This window comes from Nomascus leucogenys, chromosome 1a (genome assembly GCF_006542625.1).
Source record: "Nomascus leucogenys isolate Asia chromosome 1a, Asia_NLE_v1, whole genome shotgun sequence".
NCBI classification, from domain to species: domain Eukaryota; kingdom Metazoa; phylum Chordata; class Mammalia; order Primates; family Hylobatidae; genus Nomascus; species Nomascus leucogenys.
This window is the reverse complement of record NC_044381.1, coordinates 6,150,323-6,175,879: the sequence shown is the minus strand read 5'-3', so window position 1 is coordinate 6,175,879 and position 25,557 is coordinate 6,150,323. Positions and strand designations below refer to the sequence as shown.

The following is a 25,557-nucleotide window of genomic DNA, read 5'->3' as shown; positions in this document are numbered from 1 at the left end:
AGAAATTATAACAAACTGTCTATCAGACCACAGTGCAATCGAACTAGAACTCAGGATTAAGAAACTCACTCAAAACCACTCAACTATATGAAACTGAACAACCTGCTCCTGAATGACTACTGGTTACCTAATGAAATAAAGGCAGAAATAAAGAGGTTCATTGAAACCAATGAGAACAAAGACACAACATACCAGAATCTCTGGGACACATTTAAAGCAGTGTGGAGAGGGAAATTTATAGCACAAGAGAAATGCCCACAAGAGAAAGCAGGAAAGATCTAAAACTGACACCCTAACCTCACAATTAAAAGAACTAGAGAAGCAAGAGCAAACACATTGAAAAGCTAGCAGAAGGCAAGAAATAACTAAGATCAGAACAGAACTGAAGGAAATAGAGACACAAAAACCCTTCAAAAAATCAATGAATCCAGGAGCTGGTTTTTTGAAAAGATCAACAAAATTGATAGACCGCTAGCAAGACTAATAAAGAAGAAAAGAGAGAAAAATCAAATAGATGCAATAAAAAACGATAAAGGGGTTATCACCACCAATCCACAGAAATACAAACTACCATCAGAGAATAATATAAATACCTCTATGCAAATAAACTAGAAAATCTAGAAGAAATGGATAAATTCCTGGACCCATACACCCTTCCAAGACTAAACCAGGAAGAAGTTGAATCCCTGAATAGACCAATAACATGCTCTGAAATTGAGGCAATAATTAAGAGCCTACCAACCAAAAAAAGTCCAGGAAAAGATGGATTCGCAGCTGAATTCTACTGGAGGTACAAAGAGGAGCTGGTACCATTCCTTCTGAAACTATTCTAATCAATAGAAAAAGAGGGAATCCTCCCTAACTCATTTTATGAGGCCAGCATCATCCGGATACCAATGCCTGGCAGAGACACAACAAAAAAAGAGAATTTTAGACCAACATCCCTGATGAACATTGATGCAAAAATCCTCAATAAAATACTGGCAAACTGAATCCAGCAGCACATCAAAAAGCTTATCCACCACTATCAAGTTGGCTTCATCCCTGGGATGCAAGGCTGGTTCAACACACGCAAATCAATAAATGTAATCCATCGTATAAACAGAACCAAAGACAAAAACTACGTGATTATCTCAATAGATGCAGAAAAGGCCTTTGACAAAATTCAACAGCCTTCATGCTAAAAAGTCTCAATAAACTAGGTATTGATGGGACATATCTCAAAATAAGAAGAGCTATTTATGACAAACCCACAGCCAATATCATACTGAATGGGCAAAAACTGGAAGCATTCCCTTTGAAAACTGGCACAAGACAGGGATGTCCTCTCTCACCACTCCTATTCAACACAGTGTTGGAAGTTCTGGCCACGGTGATCAGACAAGAGAAAGAAATAAAGGGTATTCAATTAGGAGAAGAGGAAGTCAAATTGTCCCTGTTTGCAGATGACATGATTGTATATTTAGAAATCCCCATCAACTCAGCCCAAAATCTCCTTAAGCTGATAAGCAACTTCAGCAAAGTCTCAGGATACAAAATCAATGTGCAAAAATCACAAGCATTCCTATACAACAACAGACAGCCAAATTATGAGTGAGCTCGCATTCACAATTGCTTCAAAGAGAATAAAATACCTAGGAATCCAACTTATAAGGGATGTGAAGGACTTCTTCAAGGAGTACTACAAACCACTGCTCAACAAAATAAAAGAGGACACAAACCAATGGAAGAACATTCCGTGCTCATGGATAGGAAGAATCAATATCATGAAAATGGCCATGCTGCCCAAGGTAATTTATAGATTCAATGCCATCCCCATCAAGCTACTAATGACTTTCTTCACAGAATTGGAAAAAACTACGTATGAAAAAGTTCCTCTGGAACCAAAAAAGAGCCTGCATTGCCAAGACAATCCTAAGCCAAAAGAACAAAGCTGGAGGCATCATGCTACCTGACTTCAAACTATCCTATAAGGCTACAGTAACCAAAACAGCATGGTACTCGTACCAAAACAGAGATCTAGACTAATGGAACAGAACAGAGCCCTCAGAAATAATACCACACCTCTACAACCATCTGATCTTTGACAAACCTGACAAAAACAAGCAATGGGGAAAGGATTCCTTATTTAATAAATGGTGCTGGGAAAACTGGCTAGCCATATGTAGAAAGCTGAAACTGGATCCCTTCCTTACACCTTATACAAAAATTAATTCAAGATGGATTCAAGACTTACATGTTAGACCTAAAACCATAAAAACCCTAGAAGAAAACCTAGGCAATACCATTCAGGGCATAGGCATGGGCAGGGACTTCAGGACTAAAACACCAAAAGCAATGGCAACAAAAGCCAAAATTGACAAATGGGATCTAATTAAACTAAAGAGCTTCTGCACAGCAAAAGAAACTACCATCAGAGTGAACAGGCAACCTACAGAATGGGAGAATATTTTTACAATCTACCCATCTGACAAAGGGCTAATATCCAGAATCTATGAAGAACTTAAACAAATTTACAAGAAAAAATCAAACAACCCCATCAAAAAATGGGCAAAGGATATGAACAGACACTTCTCAAAAGAAGACATTTATGCAGCCAACAGATGCATGAAGAAAAGCTCATCATCACTGGCCATCAGAGAAATGCAAATCAAAACCACAATGAGATACCATCTCACACCAGTTAGAATGGCCATCATTAAAAAGTCAGGAAACAACAGGTGCTGGAGAGGATGTGGAGAAATAGGAACACCTTTACACTGTTGGTGGGATGGTATAGTTCAAGCATTGTGGAAGACAGTGTGGCGATTCCTCAAGGATCTAGAACTAGAAATACCATTTGACCTAGCCATCCCATTATTGGGTATATACCCAAAGGATTATAAATCTTGCTACTATAAAGACACATACACACGTATGTTTATTGTGGCACTATTCACAATAGCAAACACTTGGAACCAACCCGAATGTCCATCAGTGATAGACTGGACTAAGAAAATGTGGCACATATACACCATGGAATACTATGCAGCCATAAAAAAGGATGAGTTCATGTCCTTTGTAGGGACATGGATGAAGCTGGAAACCATTCTCAGCAAACTATCGCAAGGACAAAAAACCAAACACCGCGTGTTCTCACTCATAGGTGGGAATTGAACAATGAGAACACTTGGACACGGGATGGGGAACATCACACACCGGGGCCTGTTGTGGAGTGGGGGAGGAGGGAGGGATAGCATTAGGAGATGTACCTAATGTACATGACGAGTTAATGGGTGCAACACACCAACATGGCACATGTATACATATGTAACAAACCTACATTTTGTGCACATGTACACTACAACTTAAGGTATAATAATAAAAAAGTCAATTATATATCAATTAAAAATAAAACTTAAAAAATATATTAGGCCTACTTGTGGCAGACAGGCACACGCTTGTAAAAGGGACTAGAAAAAAAGTTTAATGAAATCTTATGAACCATTTTCATATTAACTTTTCTATAATACAGACCCCTCAAATGTCACAAAATTTCCATACCACCAAGGCAAGCCTGAAAGACTAGTTCTCCATATCCTTTCCTGATTAGGAAGGCCAGATATCTTGATGTCTAGCACCCATTTTTATTGCTTTGACTGCCCAAGGGCTAGCATAAATAGTGCATCGTCATTACTACCGAAAACTTCTAGAGGCCAGGCATGGTGGCTCATGCCTATAATCCCAGCACTTTGGGAGGCCAAGATAGGTGGATCACCTGAGGTCAGGGGTTCGAGATCAGCCTGGCTAAGGTTGTAAAACCCTGTCTCTACTAAAAGTACAAAAATTAGCCAGGAGTGGTGGCAGGTGCCTGTTATCCCAGCTACTCAAGGGGCTGAGGCAGGAGAATCACTGGAACCTGGAGGCAGAGGTTGCAGTCAGCTGAGATAGTGCCATTGCACTCCAGCCTGAGTGACAAGAGCAAAACTCTGTCTCAAAAACAAAGAAACAAACAAAAGCATCTAGAGTCAAACACATATTCTTAGAAATAGCCATTAAAATCCTTTAAGAGTATCTGATTCAAACAAGTGATAAAGACTTTTAAAATGGAATTTCATGAATAAAATCTCACCAATGACACATTGAAAGGTCTATACTTGCTTGAATGATAAGTTTTGTCATGCTTGCTTAAAACCACAGATCTATGGTCCTAACCATTGCTAGCCCTTAATCCTCAACTTGGCTTAGTTCTAGGTTCCTCGCTTTATTTTCAAAACTTGATGATTGCAATACATCCAGCTTCCCATGCACTGGATTGCATACCCATTTACAGATCTGGGAAAAGTACTTTCTTAGAGGTAAGTCCCTCTGTTTCCCTACAGTTCTATTGAGTTCCACTCCTTCTCTCCCACCCTCTCTCCCTTAGATCTTCAATGTAGGTGACAGGATTTTGACTCTTCTTGGTATGGTCCTAAAGGAAGCTGCTGAATGAGAGAGAATGAAAATTTTCAATATATTCTTTTTTAAAATAAATTCTTTTGATACTTTTGTCATTGTGCAGGATTCAAAAGCATGCTGTATAAACACATGCTGTATAAGCAATGAAAAAAGAACTAGGAAGAAGGCTGCAAATATTCCAAGTAACTTTCTCCACTGGGATGTTAAACTGAACATTTTATGAAACACAAAATGAACAAGAAAATGGACATGCTGGTGTACCAAGTAACAAAATAAATAAGAATATTTTATTAAATTAATGCAGGTACAAAAAGTGACAATCAAATGCAGAATTAGGTATCATCTCTGTCTATGCCATTTACGATGAAACATGAGACAAAAGGGATAAAGTGCCTTACAAATCCAACACCACAAGGAGGAGTTAGGACTTAGGAATAGACTGAGTAGACTATGTGCCTTGCTCAGCCACAGTTCTTGCCTGTAATTCACACAAAGAACATTGTCACACCAATTACTGTACAAATGCACATGTACAAACAGATAACAGAAGGAGCTCTGTTGGAGACACTGTTTCTTCAGCCTTGACATGTGGCAAAGCCAAGGTATTCCTTGTCATTGACACCAGAATATGGCCAAGAGGGAAAGGAAACTCTGGGATCTCCCAGGGCTTCTGAATCTCAAAACCTCCAGGAAGCCTCTTAGGAGGCCTGTGTAGTGATGACAGCTGGTGGCATTCAAGGGTTCAAGCACAACGAATGAGGCTTTTCTGGCACAGGGTAGCTAGCAGTCAAGGTACACTGCTGGAATTTCCAGAAAGAAAATGTGATTTTGCAAGTACAGCATCAAGGTGAAGTTTATACTTGACAGAAAGCAGAAAACAAAAGTTCCAGATATGATTCTGTCATACAGAGTTAATAATAAGATTGCTTTTTAGGACTAGATTGACTCAGCGCACCCTGGAGAGCCCATGGGTCTCCTTTTGAGCAAACATAAACAAATCAAACTCAGTCCTAGGGCAAATACTTAACAAATGCTGGTTGTATAAATGTATATGTAGCACATATTTAACATGTACTGAATCATATGAAAGATAATGAACAGCTATGGGAAAGATAACTTAGAAACAAAGAAGGCATTGGTCCTGAGCCCTGGGAACTTCAAATTCATTCCATCTGCTGTATAAGAAACACTACAATAAATAAAAATAGGAAGGGGAACATCACATTCCAGGGACTGTTGTGGGGTGGGGGGAGGGGGGAGGGACAGCATTAGGAGATAAACCTAATGCTAAATGACGAGTTAATGGGTGCAGGAAATCAACATGGCACATGGATACATATGTAACAAACCTGCACATTGTGCACATGTACCCTAAAACCTAAAGTATAATAAAAAAAAATCATAATAATAAAAAAAAGAAACACTACAATAAATAAAAATAGCAAAGTACACAGCAGACATATAATGTGTTACTATTTAGGAAAAAGTTTTTTAAAATAACGTGCTTTTAACATACATTTCCAAATGTGGACTATCTTTAGAAGAACATATGAATAAAAGGCAGTAGCATTTGCTTCTGGAAAGGAAACTTGAATGGCTTGGAGGATGAAGTGGAGATTTTCCAACCATCTCTCATGGGATCTTTTGAATTCTGAATCATGGAAAGGTATGAATTTAAAATTTAATGGCATTTAAATAGAAAAGACAGAACTGTTAAACAATACCAGACACTATATAAACAAGCATTAGATTATATGGCAAAGGCAAATCAGGAATAAATATAATGCTAGAAAAGGAATTCCAGTGTTATTTTTCAGGGTTGTTTTAAGTACCGACCTCTCTTTGTAAATGAAAATTACTTGATTATTAAGATGTTTAAGTATATCCAACTGTCCCAGACCACATTGGCCTATTTCCTCCTCTTGGCAACACTGTTCGGGTTTTCTCCTCACATCATCCTTATGCGACGGGGACACTGGACTAAATTGTAATAATACATTTTCTTATTAATCTCCTCATTATACTATGAGCTCCTTGAGGACAGGCACTTTGTCTTGCTCACATCTGTAGATTCAATGCCTGGCACAGTGATTGATACTGCAAGGGCACTTAATAAATGTTTTTTGAATAAATGATTTGCTTAAAGTAAAATATAGCTGTAAATTGTGTTATAAAAGAACAGTGGGTGGCAGTCTGAGGTCTGCTATTTACTGGTTTGGGCAAGTTACTTAATCTGTTTGCTTCCTCAGCTGTACAATGTGTAAAATAATAGTGGTTATCACAACAGGGTGGTTACAGCGATGAAATGAGATAATGTGTGTAGGGTACCACACAGTTGTAAAGCTGATATTTAAATGGAACAGATACTGCACAGACACTTGAGGTCTGAGAATAAGATTAAGTCAACCAGAGTATTAATGGGTTAAATAAAGGTGACATCCTATGCAACCAACGGTTTGATCTTTATGCTTCCAATGTGTACTTGTAGTTATAGAGGAGACCAAGCACCTTACAAATACTCCATGTTTTACTAGATGTGAGCAAATCATTAAGCAGCAAGTTTAGTTTGGCAACAAAATTGTAACATCTACTACAATGTATCTTCAAAAGAAACCATTCACAACCACATTCACATGACAAGAAGACCTCACAGACTCAAAATAAATAGGAAAAACTCATACATAAATACTGTCCCGTTCCAACACTAGGACTCTCAGTCATGCAGAAAACAAATTGAGGCATTGAGTGGAGGCAAAGGGCACTTCTGCAGGAACTGACCCTCAGATTAGGGATTCTCAACCCGTTTTCCTACGACGAGCAATGGATGATTTGCTTGGAGGCTCCTTGTTCGGAAGTATCCTTTCTCCCTGTCACATGCGTCGATGAGCCCCTCAGGCATTTGAAAGTATCAAGGTCTCCCTCCAGGCTCCCTGTTTGACTCCATCTTTCTTCATTCTCCTCCTCTGCTTTCTCCAGGTTCCATTTTCAGTGCTTAGGCCTTTTAAGTCCTACATTGCCTGCATCCCACGGGCCCATTCATTCCTCTGGTCATGCTCAGACTTGATGAACCCCCAAACCACAGGTTGAGAATCCCTGCTTGAAGATCAGAAGTTCCAATGCTGGATTACGTCTCCTCCAATTGTGTATCTGGAGAGTGATAATAGTATATTAATTCCATGGGGAGCAGTCTGGGGAAAAAGTAACAAGAAATCTAATAAAAAACATAACTCGTAGTTGCTGATATGATAAATGATAAATTTGAAATGAGAGAAGGCAGCAGGTTATATTTGTACCCAATTATCCTTACATGATATCCTGAAAAACCTCAGTCCTGAGCAAATTGGGATGGCTTGTCCCCCAGGATGACCCAAGCAACATTTGCTACTTAGCTTTACAACACAGATGATGATATGGGCCACAGAATGAAACTTGCCTGAGCTTGTCCAAGTTAATTAGACTGCTTTAAACTTGGGCTCATTGTTAAGTTTGGTTTCTAAGTACATTAAAAAAATTAGAAACCTTAATGTAACTTTCTTCTTAATTCAATAAACTGGATGAGGCTTTTCTGCCCTGCTTATAAATGTAAACATTTGTAGCAAAATGGATTGAAGCAGATGGGTTAAGAGTAAGGGTCTGTGGTTAGGCTAATGGCCCCCAAGCTTGATTTTTGTGATCAGCTGTGTGTTCTTGGACACTTTACATTATCTTCTTGACCCTCTGTTTTCTCTACTGTAAAATGAGGATAATTCTAGTATTTCTCTCTCTCTCTTTTTGTTAATAGCAAGGGGTGGGGAATTAAATGAGATACCATGCATGGCGCAGTTAACATAGTATTACAATACTGACACACAAGATTTTAGAATCAATTAATTATCCATCCACCTAAGTCATCCTTGTCCCCTGCTGCAGGGAGCTGCTAGGGTGCAGGGCAACAGAAGATTAGCAAAGAGAAGCTGACTCCTTCCCCTTCCCTGCTGCTAAACCTCCTCAGATGGTGGAGGAGTTCTTGGATTAGTTGTGAGGCAAAGGGGAACCAGCATTCTTTAAAAGGAGAGGAGATTATGACTGATGGATTTCTCTTTGTTATTGCTTTAGCTTTTTGTTTCCTTTGCCTTTTACTTCCCAATTCCTTCTGATATTCTTACCACTTTGCTTCTTTGAGTTTGTATCTCGGCTGCCACATTTTTTCACATCCATCATTCTCCCTTGAGGAAAAGAAATCATTTTTATTTCCATATAGCATAGCTCTACATCCCATACAGTGACCCAAGTTTAAATTTCAAGTTCTATGAAACGTTTGTAATCCCTAGGAAGTCTGGTGGACATCCTTATTCCACAGGTCCCAACTTCTGAGGTTAATTAATTCAATAGTGTAGGGCACATGCTTTTGATCCTAGATTTTCTTGAGGAGTATACACATTTATTTTTCATCTTTTCCCAGAGATGAACCGAATTCTGAGGTATTTTAATATCTATTGATTTCTATCCACTTCTACTGCCAACTAATCTTTTTTTCCAGAGAAATATTCAAAATGCAAGCTGGCAACAATTATTTCTTCGTGCAAATCAACTCCATCTCAGGATCTTACTGTCATTGAAACTTGATCCTTATATTCTGGCTATCTCAGTCCTGTTAAGAATATAATTTTTGGAAACAGCTTATCTCTACTCTTTCAGTTAACACGACTTTCCCCCATGTAAGGGGTTATGGGGAATTTTTCAACGACTATTGGAATCCCCTTCCATATTCTACTTCCCTATTTAACATCAGACAACTCTCTACCATCACTGGATCTCTTGGTATACTTCTCTAAGTATTGGAGGAATTATTTACTCTGAATCATCTTAAATGGGAGGAAATTATTTGAATATATTCATTTTCCTGGATTTTAATTGTTCCCACAGGTAAATGGAGAAATGAACACATGCAAATTATTTAACATCCTCTACCAAAAATTTTGCAAAATACTCTATGGTAAAAATACTACAGTTCTACAGCGGAACTATTTTTATTACTTAGGGTACTCAGAAACCAACTGGTTGCAACTAATGCAAGACTAAAATGCAACTGAAAATGACAGGCATTTTAGCCCTTTCTCTTCTGTAAGTCTGTGGTTATTTTCATGATAGAAAAAAACTGTATGACGCTGCATCTTCTACCTCCATCCATACCCATTCTTCTGCCCCTCACCCCTTACACTTCATCTTCACCCGGGGATCCCACTCAGCTTCAATATAATTGCTGTTGAACAGGGGAATGCCTTTGCACCACCTTGCAGAGGTTAAGTCGGGTTTCCTTGCAGCCATGATCAAATTCTCACCCCCTCCTCATCCCCAGTGGAGACCACTGCAATTAAGGAAATACTACCTTTTCTTAAACAGAAGATGAATGTCAGTGCTACACCAAGGAATACTAAGATGGCTCCCAGAATTACCAAGTGAGTCCTTTCATTTGGAGGATGTGCCAGAGGTAGTTCTGAAAAACAAAACAAAACAAAAACAAACTGACTAAAGATAAAATTTTGATGGGAAGGGGTCAGGAGAATAGTCATCCTTGAAGTTTAGTTTAGCTTTAGGATAATTTTCTTAAATGCCAAAGTTTGAGTGGCTGGAATGGCGAGATATCTCTGTTAAAATGGGAAGAGCATGGAGAAGTGTGAGAAGCCCAGGCTTTGAAAAGGTGATGCTAGGGCTAAATTCTGCTGCCCTTAACCAGTTTTGAGGTCTTGGGCAAGACACTTAACCAGTGTACAAAATACAAATGCTAATACGTTTCTTGTGAGGCTAATATTTATAATGTGCTTAGCACAGTGCCACATGGAGTGGCTACTCACTATTAAATGGCGGCCTTGATTATTTCACTTCCTCTTGCTTTTTTTTTTTTGAGGCAGAGTCTTTCTTGTTGCCCACGGTGGAGTGCAGTGGCGCAATCTTGGCTCACTGCAACTTCCACCTCCCAGGTTCAAGCAATTCTCGTGCCTCAGCCTCCCGAGTGGCTGGGATTACAGGTGCATGCCACCACACCTGGCTAATTTTTATATTTTTAGTAGAGGCAGAGTTTCACCATGTTGGCCAGGCTGGTCACAAACTCTGGACCTCAAGTGATCTGCCCACCTCTGCCTCCCAAAGTGCTGACATTACAGGCATGAGCCTCCGCTCCTGGCCCCTCTTGCATTCTTTAATATAGAAGCTAGTAGCCTACAGTACATGGCAGAAACAGCCCACAGTAGAACATGGAAGGCCAACCAGCACTGCTAAGGAGCTCCCACCTCCTCCTATCTGTCATCATGATTGGAGGCCAATGCTTGCTGTCTTATCTTTCTCTGCAGTTTGAACATCTCTGGACAATAAGCCATTAGTATCTCTTACTAGGCTCCTTGTCTGGGGTACCATGCAGGAGGAAAGGGGGTCCCATGGCACACAGATGTTCAGAGGCTGCTAACTCCCACCTCTCACCCTTAGTCAGCTCCTGCCTGGCTCAGCTCTCCACTGAGACCCATGATCCATCTTTGACTACCCAGGTGAAGCTTTAAAGACACAACAACAGCCAGCTTTTCCCATAACTTACAGTTTACAATGCCTGTTCATATAAGTTTTATTTCAGTTTCAGAACAACTTTATGAGTTAGGCATGCCAGGTATTTAAAAAAAATCCCCAATTTACAGATGAGGAAACAGACTCAGCGCAGTTAAGTGAGTTACTGTAGGCCACCCAACAAGTAAGTTGTCATAAAACAGATTTTAAATGGCAGGAACCCACTAATCTAGCTTTTACTGAAAGTCAGTTCAATACCTGAGGACTCATACCCCAGTAAGAGCATCCCCATCATTTTCTAAACTTTTTTTCCCCCTCTTTCTGTTCACAACACCATCCTGGATTATCTTTTCCTATTGATTGACTTTTCTATCTAATTTTTCAGTTGTTTTCGCTGAAGTGCGCGGCATTTTCCTATCAACATGTATTGGGGGAGGGGGCAGTGAGAAGCTCTTCTCAGCATATCTTTGTGTTTATATTAAATATCGTGCTCACTCACCTCACTTTCTTTCATATTCTGAGCCTCTCATCAGACTCTATCTCCCACCCTACCTACTTCTGTAGAGTAGTGAGATAAAAAAAAAATAGTTGAATTTGTGCAGACAATGGTCTCAAATCATTTTCATACACTGTTGCTAATTTGACCCCTACAACAACCTTGCTCAGTAGGTTATAATCCTACAGGGAAAGTGAAGCACAGAGAAGTCTAGTAATTTGCCCAGGGACACACAGCCTCAAGTTCTGTGCACTAAGCAGACTGCTAGAGTTGAAATACTGTAGACTATCTTGGGAGAGGCACAGGGGAAAAAGTGTCCCTCATGTTTGGTATAAGATAGAAAAATACGTTCCATTTATTTCCTGCCACCCTGGAAAGAGGGAAGCAGCTCTAATGTGCCAGGATTTGGATTCCTGAAACATGGCCTGAATTGAGTATTCCTCTCAGGTATTCCCCCAGGTTTCCCGGCTATGAAAGCATTTCCCGCATGGTGTTGGATTGCCTGTTTTTTGTTTGTTTCTTTGTTTTTTTATCTGTTTCCTGAAGAGTGTGAACTGAGTCTTATTATTCTATGTGTATCCAATGAGTACTACAATGCATGGAAAAAAAGGTATATTCCATAAATATCTGCTGAATGTTTATTAAGTAACAATATGGTTTGGATGAATGGAGGTGAGGAATTAGGATACATTTTGTAAATATAGTGTTATTCATTCATTCATTTATTCAACAATCACTGAAGGACTATGATAGGCAGACATCATGCTAGGTGCTAGGGGACAGTGTTAGACATATTTTAATGGACACATTCAGAATATTACCTGGGATGACCAATTCAGCTGTTTGGTTTTCCTCAGGATCTGATCTCCTAAAAGTGCAGTAGAAAATCTCATTAGTTGTTGTGTTGATTCTCAGTGTGCTGGTCACATTGAAAAGCTTCTCCTCTCTCTTGGAATTGGTGGTGGTGGTCTTACCACTCAGGACTTGATGGTCACTGCTTGTCCAGATGACTTCGGCCTTGGGGTAGCCCTCAGCCTGACATGTTAGTTCATGTTCAGAGGTGACTGGATCCACAACCAAAATTCTTTGGTTGATTTTGTTGTATGGGGCTAGGACATAAACAAAAAGAAGTCAGGGCTTTTGCTGAGCACAGAACTACGTGCATAGCTTGATGCTGTCCACATTAGAAAGAGTATCAATGCAGGCTGGTTCTCAGAGGGATACGCTTAATGTTCAGATGCCTCAGCCGTGGGGAGCACCTGCTAGCTCTGCCTCAATTCAGTTCAAAGTTGGGACAAGTTTGGGTCAATAGGAATGACTATCTTGCTATAAAAATCATGTTGGTACATTTATTGGGCTCAAACAAAATGTAAAGATTAATTTACACGAAAACCCCAGACTTCACCACTATGTAATATATCCATGTGACAAAACTGCTCTTGTACCCCTTAAATTTCTACAAAAAAATAATTTAAAGAGAATTATCTTTAAACCAGCAGGCTTTCTATTCAAATACAAAATATCCCTCTCCATTTATTCAGGTTTTCATATGTTTCTCAGTAAAGTGCTATACTTTTGACATAGGGCCCCATTTCTTCTTAAATTTATTCTTGTATATTTTATTTTTGTTGTTATAAATCTGTCTTTATAAATATGAATCTCTCCAGCTGGTATGCTTTCTTTTCTTAGACTTGATTTAGTAAACAGAAAACCTGATTTTGATGTGTCATTCACTTTTTTGTTTGAAGTCAATGATCAGAAATTAGATATGAAAATACATAGTATTTCATCTGTCAACAGTGATACATGTTCCTGATGATACTTTTTAATGTTTAAGTTTGTTCTTTATTTTAGAAGTTTTAAATTTACAAAAAAGTTGCAAAGATAGTATAGAGTTACTGTATACTACTTACCCAGTTTCCGCTATTGTTAGTGTCTTACATTACCGTGGTACAATCGTCATAACTAAAGACATTAGTACATTATTAATAACTAAACTGCATAATTTATTCCATTCCTCCAGTTTTTCCCTAATATCCTTTTTCTGTTCTGGGATGCTATCTAGGATACCACACTATAATACTTATGTTTTAAGCTTTTAAATGCTGGCTATTTTAATAAATCATTTAACTAATTATGCTCAAGGAAGAAAGTTTGATTCAATTTTAGATCATTGGTTTGGGACCCTTTTAGGATTAAGATACGTAGTTTGCTGACAATTCTAGTAGATTGTTTAGTGCATCTATATAGCATAAGAGGTTTATTCATGTTTATTCATTACAAGTACATTAACATGTTCTTATTTTGTTGGTATAATCTTTTTTTTACTCCTAATACTACAGTGTAACCACTAATGATCTAGAGCCTTAACTATCCATTCCTTTACCAAGGACAGCAATAGATTTGTGAGGTAGTTTCTTCACAGAGAGTTAACACAGAACAGCTAGGATCAAACGAAACTGAAATAAATAATGAGTGATGTTTTGGTACTCCTATATCAATGAAACCACTACTAGTGGAAACACTCGAAATCAATAAAATTATGATTTCAAAACACAAAAATAATCGTTCTTATGCGTGGGTTGCTTTGGAGTAGTTATGGATTTTCACATTCTCTTATCTAATTTTGACTAAACTGACCATCTTACAAAATTTAACAACTAATTAAAAAGTTTCCCACAAAGAAACTGAGGATTGAAGATAATACTAACAATTCAAGCACAACCCAGAGGAAACAGCAGAAGTGACACTTTTATCAGCCACTGTATGAGGTGGTAAACAATAAGTACTTAATCAGACCTCACAGTATTATATAAAAAAACACAAACCTCAAGATTATTGACACCATCCACCTTTGTTAATGATAATTTTCACCCTAAGGTATATTATGCCTTGACATATTAGCTAATGATAGTGAAGCATCACAATTAGTAAAAATTGAAAATATTATTTATTAAATTTTTATTTCATCCTCTTAAAATGTCTATTTTTGTACAAATGTCTATTAGGTTGAACCAGATGGAACTGGTAATATTCAACCCTTTTTTGCTCTTCAAAAATGGCAATTTCTTATGGTACAACCTATATATTAATAGAAAGTAAATGTTTTATAATTACACTCAAATATGCATACACAAACACACAAGTTTAAAATGTTTTACAGATGAGGTGAGTAATCAAACTTTTTTGCAGACCCCTGGTTTACTTGATCTAGAACACTATACTAATGTTGGACAATCAAAACCAAGAAAAGCTCATGATAGTTTTGAAGTCAAAATATAACTTGATATATACACCAGAGGCACAAATATAGGCAATAAAAAGTGGCTATTAAGGGCCCAGGCTTCAGAGCTAATCTGCTTGGATTTAGAACTAGCTTTATCATTTACTAGGCTGGGTGAATTTGGGCAAATTACTTAATTTCTTTGGATGGGAATAATACCACTATCATGGAATCAAAGATTCCATCACTGAAAGACACACTCAGATTTCAGACACAGTAAAATGTGAAAAATACTCATCTTACATGATGAAACACCTACCCCCTAGAGTCATTTCCAGGAGGAAATGAACTAATTTAGGCAGAGTGTTCAGTACAGGGCCTAGCACACAGAATAAGCAAGTGCTAATTTAGTAGTACTCGATAGTAGTAGCAGCAGAGCTGTTCCTCTTCCACGTTTTACTGCTGCTGCTTCAGTGTACCCTTTAGAAGGTGCTAACAGTTCCTGATGAACAGTCTTGGAAATCAATTTTCACATATCCAAATCTGTTCATCTTTCCAAAATTTTAGGCTGATCTTATTTGAGGAAGTCATTCATTCATTGACTCAACAAATATTTTTTGTGTGCTCTTGTCGTACCACCACTCTGCTGTACATCAAGCCCTGGGGATACAACAATATTATAAAACAGGCCCAAATCTTTGTGCTTGTGGAGTTTATATTCTAGGATGAGAAAGAAAATAAGCAAAATAGAAAAGTATGATATGATATGCTACACAATATACTAGATAGAGATAAATGCTACAGAGAACACTTAAACAGGGCTGGGAATTTTGGGGAGAGATGGGGTTGGTGGGGAATGACAGCAGTTGATCTGGTCCATACGATCCAAATAGCTTTATCGGGACAACTATGCAACACTTTGATCTTTCAGCTGCCTAATCTCATTGAAGGTCCTGAAAGTCTGAATGAACATTTCGTTTTCCCTGCTGCTAGGTTCAGCGATTAAAGAAAAACACTTTTGGCCGGGCGCGGTGGCTCACGCTTGTAATCCCAGCACTTTGGGAGGCCGAGGCGGGCGGATCACGAGGTCAGGAGATCGAGACAACCGTGAAACCCCGTCTCTACTAAAAATACAAAAAATTAGCCGGGCGCGGTGGCGGGCGCCTGTAGTCCCAGCTACTCGGAGAGGCTGAGGCAGGAGAATGGCGTGAACCCGGGAGGTGGAGCTTGCAGTGAGCCGAGATTGCGCCACTGCACTCCAGCCTGGGCGACAGAGCGAGGCTCCGTCTCAAAAAAAAAAAAAAAAAAAAAAAAAAAAAAAAAAAAAAAGACACTTTTAATTGAAAGTTAGAGGCCTGAGAATCCGGCATTTAAACTCACAAACATGATAGGTGCAACAACACCCAAAGTGATGATAATTGAGTGAATCCAAAACTGAATTCTTTCAAATTTCAGTTTTGAAATGTTTCACCTTTAAAATCCCATGGTGAGTAAACTCCTGTGGGGAAGCTATGTTACCACACATTTGCTGTGATGGGAAGTGAAGTTCAACAGCATTACTGTGAAATCATTTGCATATGGAGGTGACTCAGGAGTTCTACTTCCCTGAGTTGGAAAGCTCCTGCAAGCCAGCTACCTCATTTCCATTGGAGACACGGCCTCAGTGCAAGTGAAGCTTGGTGGTTGCCTTGTTCTAAGTGCAGAAGGTTCAGACTCTTGGTATAGCTGAACTCAATCCCAAAACCACTGTATGCAAATGACAAGGTGGATTGGGACTAGAATGCAAATTAAGTAATTTACAATACAAAATGGAACTGTCAAACAAATCAGGTCCTCAAACCTGGCTGGTCATTTGCTTTGCTCCATGAAGAACTCCCCCTTGGAAAAACCATCAGTGCCGGAAGATTTCCTATTGTGTTGATCCACGGCAAAGGAGACTGCAGATAGACAAGGGATATTATGGAGCCCAGATGACCTGAATAAAACCCTCCCCTACTACAAGGACAGCTGTCCCTTCCCTACACACTCCCTACAGGCTGATAGGAGACCTTCTTTGGAAGCAGAAACTTATACTTTATGCTGCCTTCTTCCTGACTGCCAGGATTATACTCTTCCTTTCCATCCCAGGTCTAGCAATGCTGTTGATGAGGCTAAGTCATGGTGATTTCTTTAATATCTTGGAACACAGTAGATGCCTGATATTTGCTGATGGACTGGAGAAAAACTGAAAGTATAAACCACAACATCTCAAGAGATGTCATGAATGGAGAAGCATATGGTAAAATATAATGAAAATTAAATCTACTTTACAAGTGATATCTTCTTGACAATAGTGGCATTACCTGAGCCAGAATCAGGGACCAGAAATACAACATAAAACTGATATATTTCTCTTAATCCCCACATGATTTTGTTTTTGAGTTTATAGTTATCAGTCATCACTGATTAATAATTGATCAGTGATCAGTGACAAATGTAAACTTTTACTACTTGTATTGTTAGCCCTCAGATTGATGGTAGTTAGCCCAGGAATGGAAAGACCAAGGGGAGATGATTTAATTCTAGTCAAATATTAAAAGGTCATCATGTAAATGAAATAATCCCAAAACTACAACTAGAGGGGCAGATTTCAGCTTACTATTAGGGAGTAATTTCAACAGGGTATGGAAAGGTAGTCCAAATGGCAGGGATGCCACTGTGGGATATGACAGGGATGCCATTGCAGGAAATATATGAACAGAAGATCCTCTGGGGGATTTTTGTTCTTTGTGGGAGTTTGGATTAGCTGCTCCTGCCTGGGATCCTTTCAGCTCTCAATTCTATGAAACTCAACAATGAAAGCAGAGGTGTTTTCTTTCCTTTACTTAGCTAGTGCCAACACAAAACTTTGAACTCAAGTGACCTGATAACATAACCGTGGATCAATACTGAGGAATTGACACCCCTAGTTCCTCTTCAATTCTCCAAGACAACATCAGTATAGATTTTCAAGATGAATATATGCCCAGTAAGTATAGCTTATACTGTACTGGAAGAATAGGTTCTTTTACACTTAATATGATTATTTTTTGTCTTCACAGGGTCACTTCAAGTCTTTTTTAATGTGAACCTTACAGTGGGGCTTGTTCTGAATATATTTATTTGCATTTGATATAGAGAGGCTCAAAAAAGGAAAACTGACAGACCTAATAAAATAAAAAAACAGTAGTTGAATAAAAAAATTTCTGGAAGGACACACAAATAATGGTTACTCTCTCTGCATGCCATGGGAGATAGTGGTGAAGGGAGGAGGGACACTTTTGCAATTCATTTGATCTCTTCCATAGTATCTGAATTATTTGCAAGTATATGTATTCCATGTATAATAAAAAAGTAAAGACTAGGAATTATTTTTGGAAAACTGTACATACTGTAGAACATGGCTCTGTGTTGTTTGTCTCTGGATTTCCAGTGACTATCAAATAGGTGCTCAGGAAATGCTAATTGGATAATTATGTGAATGAATTCATGAATTGAATGAATGAATGAACAGACTATGCTGTTCTGTTTGAAAATGAGTATGGACTTACAAGAATGAAAAGTCTTCAACACTTGGAATATGTTTTCAATAAAGATCAGGCCTCTCATCTATAATAATTCTTACCATTGACTTTCACAGTAATCCGCTTGTAGTCGGCACCACCATAGCTGATCATGCAGCGGTAAACCCCTGCATCCTGCAATTTCACATCTGTGATCTGAAGTGCAGCATTTCCCAGGGAGAGCTGGTCCTTCAACAGCCGGGCCCTCTGTCTGTAGCTACTATGCTGAACCTTCAGGTCTTCCTCTCCATGCACAAATTGAATAATATTCTTATCCTCCATTTCCCAATAGACAATTAGTGCAGCCAGGTCTAATTGTTTTTCTACTGGGAATTTGCATTCAATTGTCATATTGCTGCCATACTCTACCACATATAGGTCCTTGGGAACCGTGACAGTAAATGCTAAAAATAAAGAAGGACAATCTTCAGAAAAGGCAAAATTCCTCGAAACATTTACAAAATTGGCACAGCATTTGTAAATCACTTTATCTGGTCGATTATGTTATCATTATATTTAAGAACTTGCTAAATACATATTTTATCCAATGGGCTTGAAATATGTTTTGGGACACTATATTTCATGCTGAGACACAGTGTCCCAATAGCAGAATAATAAAATTAGCTAAACAAGTTGCTCCCACAATTTATAAACATATATTACTGTATAAATATTATATGGAGATGGAGTCCTTACAACCAAGGAGACTTGGTTTCATGTAGACATCCCCAGAATGTCCTTTGACAGGACACCTGTTTGCTTCCTACATAGACGGAATGGTAGATTCTAACAGTCATCTCTTTTTACTTCCCTAAATTTTTGATCAGTTTTCTGGCAAGAAGTACATTGGTATGGAGTTCAGGAAAGACCGCATGGTGATGCCAGTACTGTGTTACCCTGACATTTCCCATGTATCCTACAATTCTTCCTTAGAGTATCCTCATCAAGAAAGGCATGTCACAGAGCAACCAAGATTGAAAGATCGAAAGATCTTGGCCTTGTTGAAAGCAAACAAATAAATGTATACATACAGGCCATTTCCCCAGATATTTTCAGTAGTTAACCCTGGGAAATGGGTAATAGATTATTTTGTGTCTTTCAATTTGTCTATATTCTCTATATTTTTACACAATGACACAGGTAACTTTATCATTGTGTAAAGTAGGAGGAAGACTTTGTCATTGTGTAAAGTGGAAGGAAGACTTTGTCATTGTGTAAAGTAGAAGAAAGAATAGAATGTTCTCTCTATAGGAAAATTGCATGCATTTTAAATTATCATTTTAGTTTTAAACTCATGGTTAAAATATTTAAAATATAGAACCTAATGGAAGGATTTGGTGTCTTACCATTCAGCAAATGCCAGTAGGTCATGAATATAAAGACAGCAAATATCCTCATCTTTCTGGAATGCCCTAATTATGGAAAACACAAAAAGAAGACTGCTTTACTTAATAATTAAACATACAATATGACAATATGGGACTTGGTGGCTCTAACTGAAATAGTCTTCTAATAACCAGTCATGAGTGACTTGTAATTGTGGAAACCCAACAGGGAATTGGAAGTTCAATATCATCATTCCATTGCCCACACCACATAAACTTAAGTGAAAAAAGTTACTAAAAGATGAGAAGTTTCAAATTTATTATAGTTACAGGCCCTGAAAAAATTCTGCCCACTCAAAAGAAGCCAAGAAGATAATATTGCACCAAATTCCTCTCAATTATTTCGTGTTTTTTCTGCATTGTAACATACCTAGTAGAATCTGCCCTGTACAAAATTTCAAAGCAAGGAGAATCTGACTTTTACTTTTCCAACCTGTCAATGCTTTTTCCCCCACAGCTAAATACTTTCATCTTACCCTTTAGCTATTCAAGACTTCAACTTCACTGTCTCAGCCATGCTAGTCCTCCTTCAGGTGCCATCCTTCAAAATCTCCTCTTCTGCCCCTCTCGCTTATTCTAAATTATAAATCTATTCTCTCAATAAACAGATTCTTCTACTAACAGTGGGGAGTGGGAAGGGGAGAGAGTTGGATTTGACTAATTCATACTAAGATACGAGTGACTCACAGCCACTCTTCCAGAGTATCTGCCTAGATTATATTCTTCATTTAGTCATCCTGCTTGAAATGTTACCAATTATTTCATTTAGCAAACACTGATTGAGCACCTCTTCTGTGCTAGGCACTATGTTAAGCATGGGGAATACGGAAGTCAGCACGAAAGAAAAGTCACTGTCCTTTTGCAGTTTATGTTGAAGTAGAGAAGTAAAAGATTTATACTCTATTTCAGCCAATCTGTGCATTTATTAATATTTTCTCCCTCTTCTGTTATATATACAAACTTTGATAAGAAAGAGGTAAGTTTTCCCTCTTAGTGCCTCTCCAATCTTTGTATACAGACATGAACTCACAAATGATCAACTAATCAATGCCACATACATATAAGATAGGAGATTAATGTTCCTAATATATAAATAGCTCCTAACAATAAATAAGACAACTACACAAACTACACATAACCCATGAGGAAAATAAGTGAAAGGTCATAACATATAGTTGAAAGAATAAGAAATACAGGTGACATGTAAACATAGGAAAGATGTTCAATCTCACAATAAAAAATATAGGATATGAAATACCATTTTCACTTATTAGCTTGACCACAATTGTAAATATTTCTAATATTTAGTGTTTGTGAATATATGAACAAATAGGCTTTCTTACCCACTAATGGGAGGAATTTTTTTTTTAGGGGGCACTTTGATACTTCCTATTACAATCACAAATGCGGATGTCATATGACCTTTCACCCTCTCCTAGAAATCTATCCTACTAAAACAAAAATACACAGACATATATATATATGTATATGTAAAGGAAGAGCATTGCTCATAACAGCAAACTGAGAATATCCTAGATTGTCTAAGTGGTTAAATAAATTTTAGTGTATTCACAAAATATAATACCATTAAGGACTGAATTCAGCATATGTAAATGTACTGATTTTGTAAACACATAGGAAGTAAGTTGCAGAACACTACATGTAGCAGAAATCCACTTTTGCTGAAAAAAAAAGTGTGTGTGTGTGTTTAGACACAGGAAATGTCCAAGATATTGACAGTGATTATATTTAGGAATTAAATTAGAGGGAGAACAGGTAGGTTTTCACTCTTTATTGTTTTTAAATGGAAAAAAGGAAGGAAAAGACAGAAAAAGAGAGATGAGATTATGGATTTTTTTTTTGGTGTTCTGTGTCCAAATTTTCAAGTGAATGAATGTTTTACTTTTAGTATCAGGAAAAAATAAAAACAAAATTTCATGAATCACTTCACCTTGCCAAACCGTAGAATGTTTAGCAGACCAAGTGATAAAATGGAAAGAACCCTAAAATGGAGTCCAAACATCCAAACTGAAGTCGAATGATAACATTAGTTTATTTTTTATATTTTTTTCTTTATTAGTAAAGTAATAGAATGAAATTACGGAAAATAAGAAAAGAAGGGGAAAATCCCCTACTGTTTCATCACTCTCACCCAGAGAGCATCTGGTGATGCCTGGAAACATTTTTGGTTGTCAAAATTGGGCTGGTTGAGGGAGGATTGCTACTGCTATCTAGGGGCAGAGGGCAAGAGTGCTGCCAAATACCCTGCAGTGCACGGGCCAGCCTCCCACGGCAAAGACATACAGCCTAAAATGTCAACAGTGCCAAGGCTGAGACACCTTGTCACCACTGTGAGCAAAAAACATTTCAATCTTTTTCCCTGTAATCTTTTAAAAAGTAATTTATAACCTTATCATACATTTAATACCCGTTTGTTTCATTTAAGCTTATGACATAAATATTGCCCATCTTACTGCATGGTATTCATAAGCATCTTATTTAACAGTTCCATAATATTTAATTCCTCTATTGTTAGGTATCAGATTGTTGCCAATTTTTAAAATATCATAAGTATTTGTGTGTTCAGCAAATATTTGTTGAGTGCCTACTGTGTGCCAGGCCCTAGGCTAGGCCCTGAGGATAGATTTCCCCAAATAGTGTTGCTGATCAAAGAAAAAGAACATTTTTCTGGTTCTCGACACGTGTTGATAATTGGTACTGTTACACTGTATTTTCACCCATTGTTTAAAAAATATTTTTTTTTTGCTAATTTGAAAGATCTGATCATTTTTTGGTCTGTTTATGTCACTGGTTTCTTATCAGCCTACATGAGCCCTTCATGTTAAAAGATAAAAAAGTTAAGTGAAATAACATGAGTCATCATCCTCTTGCCAGGGTTAGGTACATATTTTTTATTTCTCTCCTTTCCGTCTATCCTGTGGATGTGGAATAGCGATGGCATTCAGGCCTGTGAGGTCACAAAGTTTGCTAAAATGGGGCTGCAGCATCTATCGGACTATCTTTTCCTTGGGCCAGAGTTAACTGTACAGTTATAAAATATTAATGTGATATTTTATAATTATTGTATTATAAACACAAATTCACTTACTAGGCAGAAGAAAACTTAAAATACCCCTAATTCCAAGCAAAGCATTATAACCATATGGGAATAAAACAAAGGGACATTAAATCCAGTCATGAATTACAATTAATTTTGCCAATGTTTATGGCCTACTCTGGTGGAGTTCTTGTCCTTTAATGAATTTGGTTGAAATTTTTAGGAGTAATAAAGGTTTCCTGGAGGGTGATGGATTAGATCCAATATTTACTTAATTTCTCATCAAACCCTCTCCTCCACAGCTGCATTTCCTTGGGGTGCAGCTGTCATTAGCGAGGGACGAAAAGGCAGAATACAAAGATCATGTAAATAGACACATGTTCTTTAACCTCTAAACTTCGTATCAGGGCAGTTGGTCTAAGAGAAGAAGACTGACATCTTCTTCAGGTAAGAATTATGACCAAGTGTGAATTCCCATATCCGAATGGGGACATTTAAAGAGCAATGAAATGTAAACTGGGGAAGAAGTGATGGCTCATTCAGGTTGGGGAAGTGGGTTTGTCCCTGGGGGAAGCCCAGTATAACACTATGGAACTAATACTACTTCTCTATCTTCCAAGGGTAGGATGGGTAGGAGGAAGAGATAGAGAAAAAGTTAAGCGGCCAGAAGCAGTGGCTCACGCCTGTAATCCCAGCACTTTGGGAGGCCGAGGCAGGTGGATCACCTGAGGTCAGGAGTTCGAGATCAGCCTGGCCAATATGGTGAAACCCCATTTCTACTAAAAATACAAAAATTAGCCGAGCATGGTGGCAGGTGCCTGTAGTCCTTGCTACTCGGGAGGCTGAGGCAGGGGAATCACTTGAACCCAGGAGGCAGAGGTTGCAGTGAGCTGAGATTGCACCACTGCACTCCAGCCTGGGCAACAGAGTGAGACTCTGTCTCAAGAAAAAAAAAAAAAAAGGCAACCAAAAAAAACGGTTAAACTTCCTTTCTCAAAAGTAGGAGCAAGAGGCCTGCATGGTGGCTCCCGCCAGTAATCCCAGGACTTCTGGAGCCTGAGGAGGAAGGATCGCCTGAGGCTAGGAGTTCGAGAACAGCCTGGGCAACATAACAAGAGCCTATCTCTACAAAAAAAAAAAAAAAAAAAAAATTCTTAAGTAGGATCAAAGATTAAGAGAGTTGATTTATTAAACCTCTACTAAGTGACCAAACTTTATTAAACTCGATGAAACCCCATGCCCAACCTCCTTCTCAGTCACACTGAGACACTCTTATACATTTTCCACGTGGGGTTTCAATTCCCTACAGTATTTCTGTGACTTCCTTGAAGACCACACTCTAACTGCTGTCATGTGGCCTCTGCCTACCTGCTTCTACTGAGAAAGGCTAAGTTTTTCTTCAGAGTATCATAGTTCTCCTTAAATACTGTTGACGACCATCATTGTCAACTGACACATCCTTTCTGGAAAGCATTTTCAGTTTTCTTCAAAAGGCCTTTAAAATATTCAGGCTCTTTGACTAAGTAGTTACACTTCTAAGTTTACTTGAAGGAAACAATCAGCAATATTCCAGAGATATATATGCATTGATGTTCAGTGAATGGCTAAGACAGAACTACTGTAAATAACCTTTATACCCAACAGTGAGGAATTAATTTCATTTAGTTACCCAACCTAATCGAATGCAGCAATGAAAACATTTTTTAGAAGGTTATTTAATTCATAGAAAAGCATCCACAGTAAATTTTTTTCAAGTATTAAAAAGAGAGGTAGAACAATGGTACTTTTACTCCTTGTGTTATAAGACAAACCCAGACTGAACTTTGACACAGGCCAAGGTCAATGTGTCTAAGAAATGTTTTATTATACTATTGTTATTCTTAGGCTCCTCCATTCCTCTTTTAGGACTCCTTTGGGTTCTCAGAATGAACAGAGCAAATAAATTCCGTTCAGGGGTCTTGGACCTGCTTAGCGCAGGAAGAGACTTACTTAGATGCTGCAGCTGGGATAACTTACACAAGTCCTATTACTAGCAAGCCGCTGACGGTGGGCTAGGACCCGTGTCCAGACCTCCAGCCTAGCATCAGAGCTATATTCTGAACACACAGTCGCATAAAAATGACTACCTATCCTATACTACCTACCTTATTTATTTTTAGAGGTATAAATTATTTTTAGAGCAAAACTGAATCGCGCCTGGAGGAAGGCCAGATGCATTGCCTGTTCTTATTAACCCCAACAGGTAATTGGCTCTTCTGCCCCTAGACCATCGCGTTCCCTTTCCCTTCTCCTCTCTCCATCCCAAAGAAAGGGTGTAGAGACCCTCCGTCCTAAAGTGCCCAGCGAGCTAGCCAGAGATGCTGGGCCGCGGGCACCCGCGGAGGAACAACGCTCCCTACCTGCAGGCGGAGAGAAGCGCGGCTGGTGCGGAGTCTGGGGAAGCTGCGCAGGACTGGGGCTGCGCGGGGCGCGCCAGCTGCTCAACGTTGGGCCAGGCCCCCAGAGGCGGGGTCCCGCCCACCTCTGCCCAAGGCAGCAAATCCAGTTTGCCGGGTATTGGACTTTCCCGACCTTCGTCGAAATCGGTGGAAGCTTTCAGCTTGGGTAGCCACCGGTGTTGGTGTCCTAGGAATAAAGCTATGTATTGAAATGAAACAGAAAGTGAAACATGTCAGTCCAGTTTTCTTGTAAATGAGTTTTTCACCGGGAAGAGTTTCGAAGATTAAAACAAATCCACATTTAGTATGTTATTAATATAAAAATAAATTTACAACAAGCCAACATCTGAACGCACCTTGATTTTACCTTCAGAGGGGTAACAGCTTAAGGTTACCCCTTAACCT

The 25,557-nt window shown here is 38.6% G+C and overlaps 2 protein-coding genes across 3 annotated transcripts in view; one reads left to right on the top strand and one right to left on the bottom strand.

Annotated features, from left to right (window-relative positions):
* PLGRKT (plasminogen receptor with a C-terminal lysine) overlaps positions 1-25,557 on the top strand; it is a 258,459-nt gene that overhangs the window by 163,187 nt on the left and 69,715 nt on the right. The gene's annotated exons all lie outside the window — the stretch shown is intronic.
* CD274 (CD274 molecule) lies at positions 6,947-25,165 on the bottom strand. Of its 2 annotated transcripts, XM_003273826.4 has the most exons (7): positions 25,114-25,165; positions 19,618-19,683; positions 18,334-18,675; positions 12,289-12,576; positions 9,806-9,913; positions 8,583-8,642; positions 6,947-7,584 (listed from the first exon to the last, which is right to left on the bottom strand). In XM_003273826.4, exons 2-7 carry the CDS (start codon positions 19,667-19,669, stop codon positions 7,562-7,564), a joined length of 873 nt encoding a protein of 290 aa, XP_003273874.2. In that variant the 5' UTR covers positions 19,670-19,683; positions 25,114-25,165; the 3' UTR covers positions 6,947-7,561. The 2 variants fall into 2 exon arrangements, with proteins under 2 accessions (XP_003273874.2, XP_012356196.2); XM_012500742.2 differs by lacking the exons at positions 6,947-7,584; positions 8,583-8,642 and having other exon boundaries at positions 9,061-9,913; positions 12,289-12,335; positions 12,442-12,576.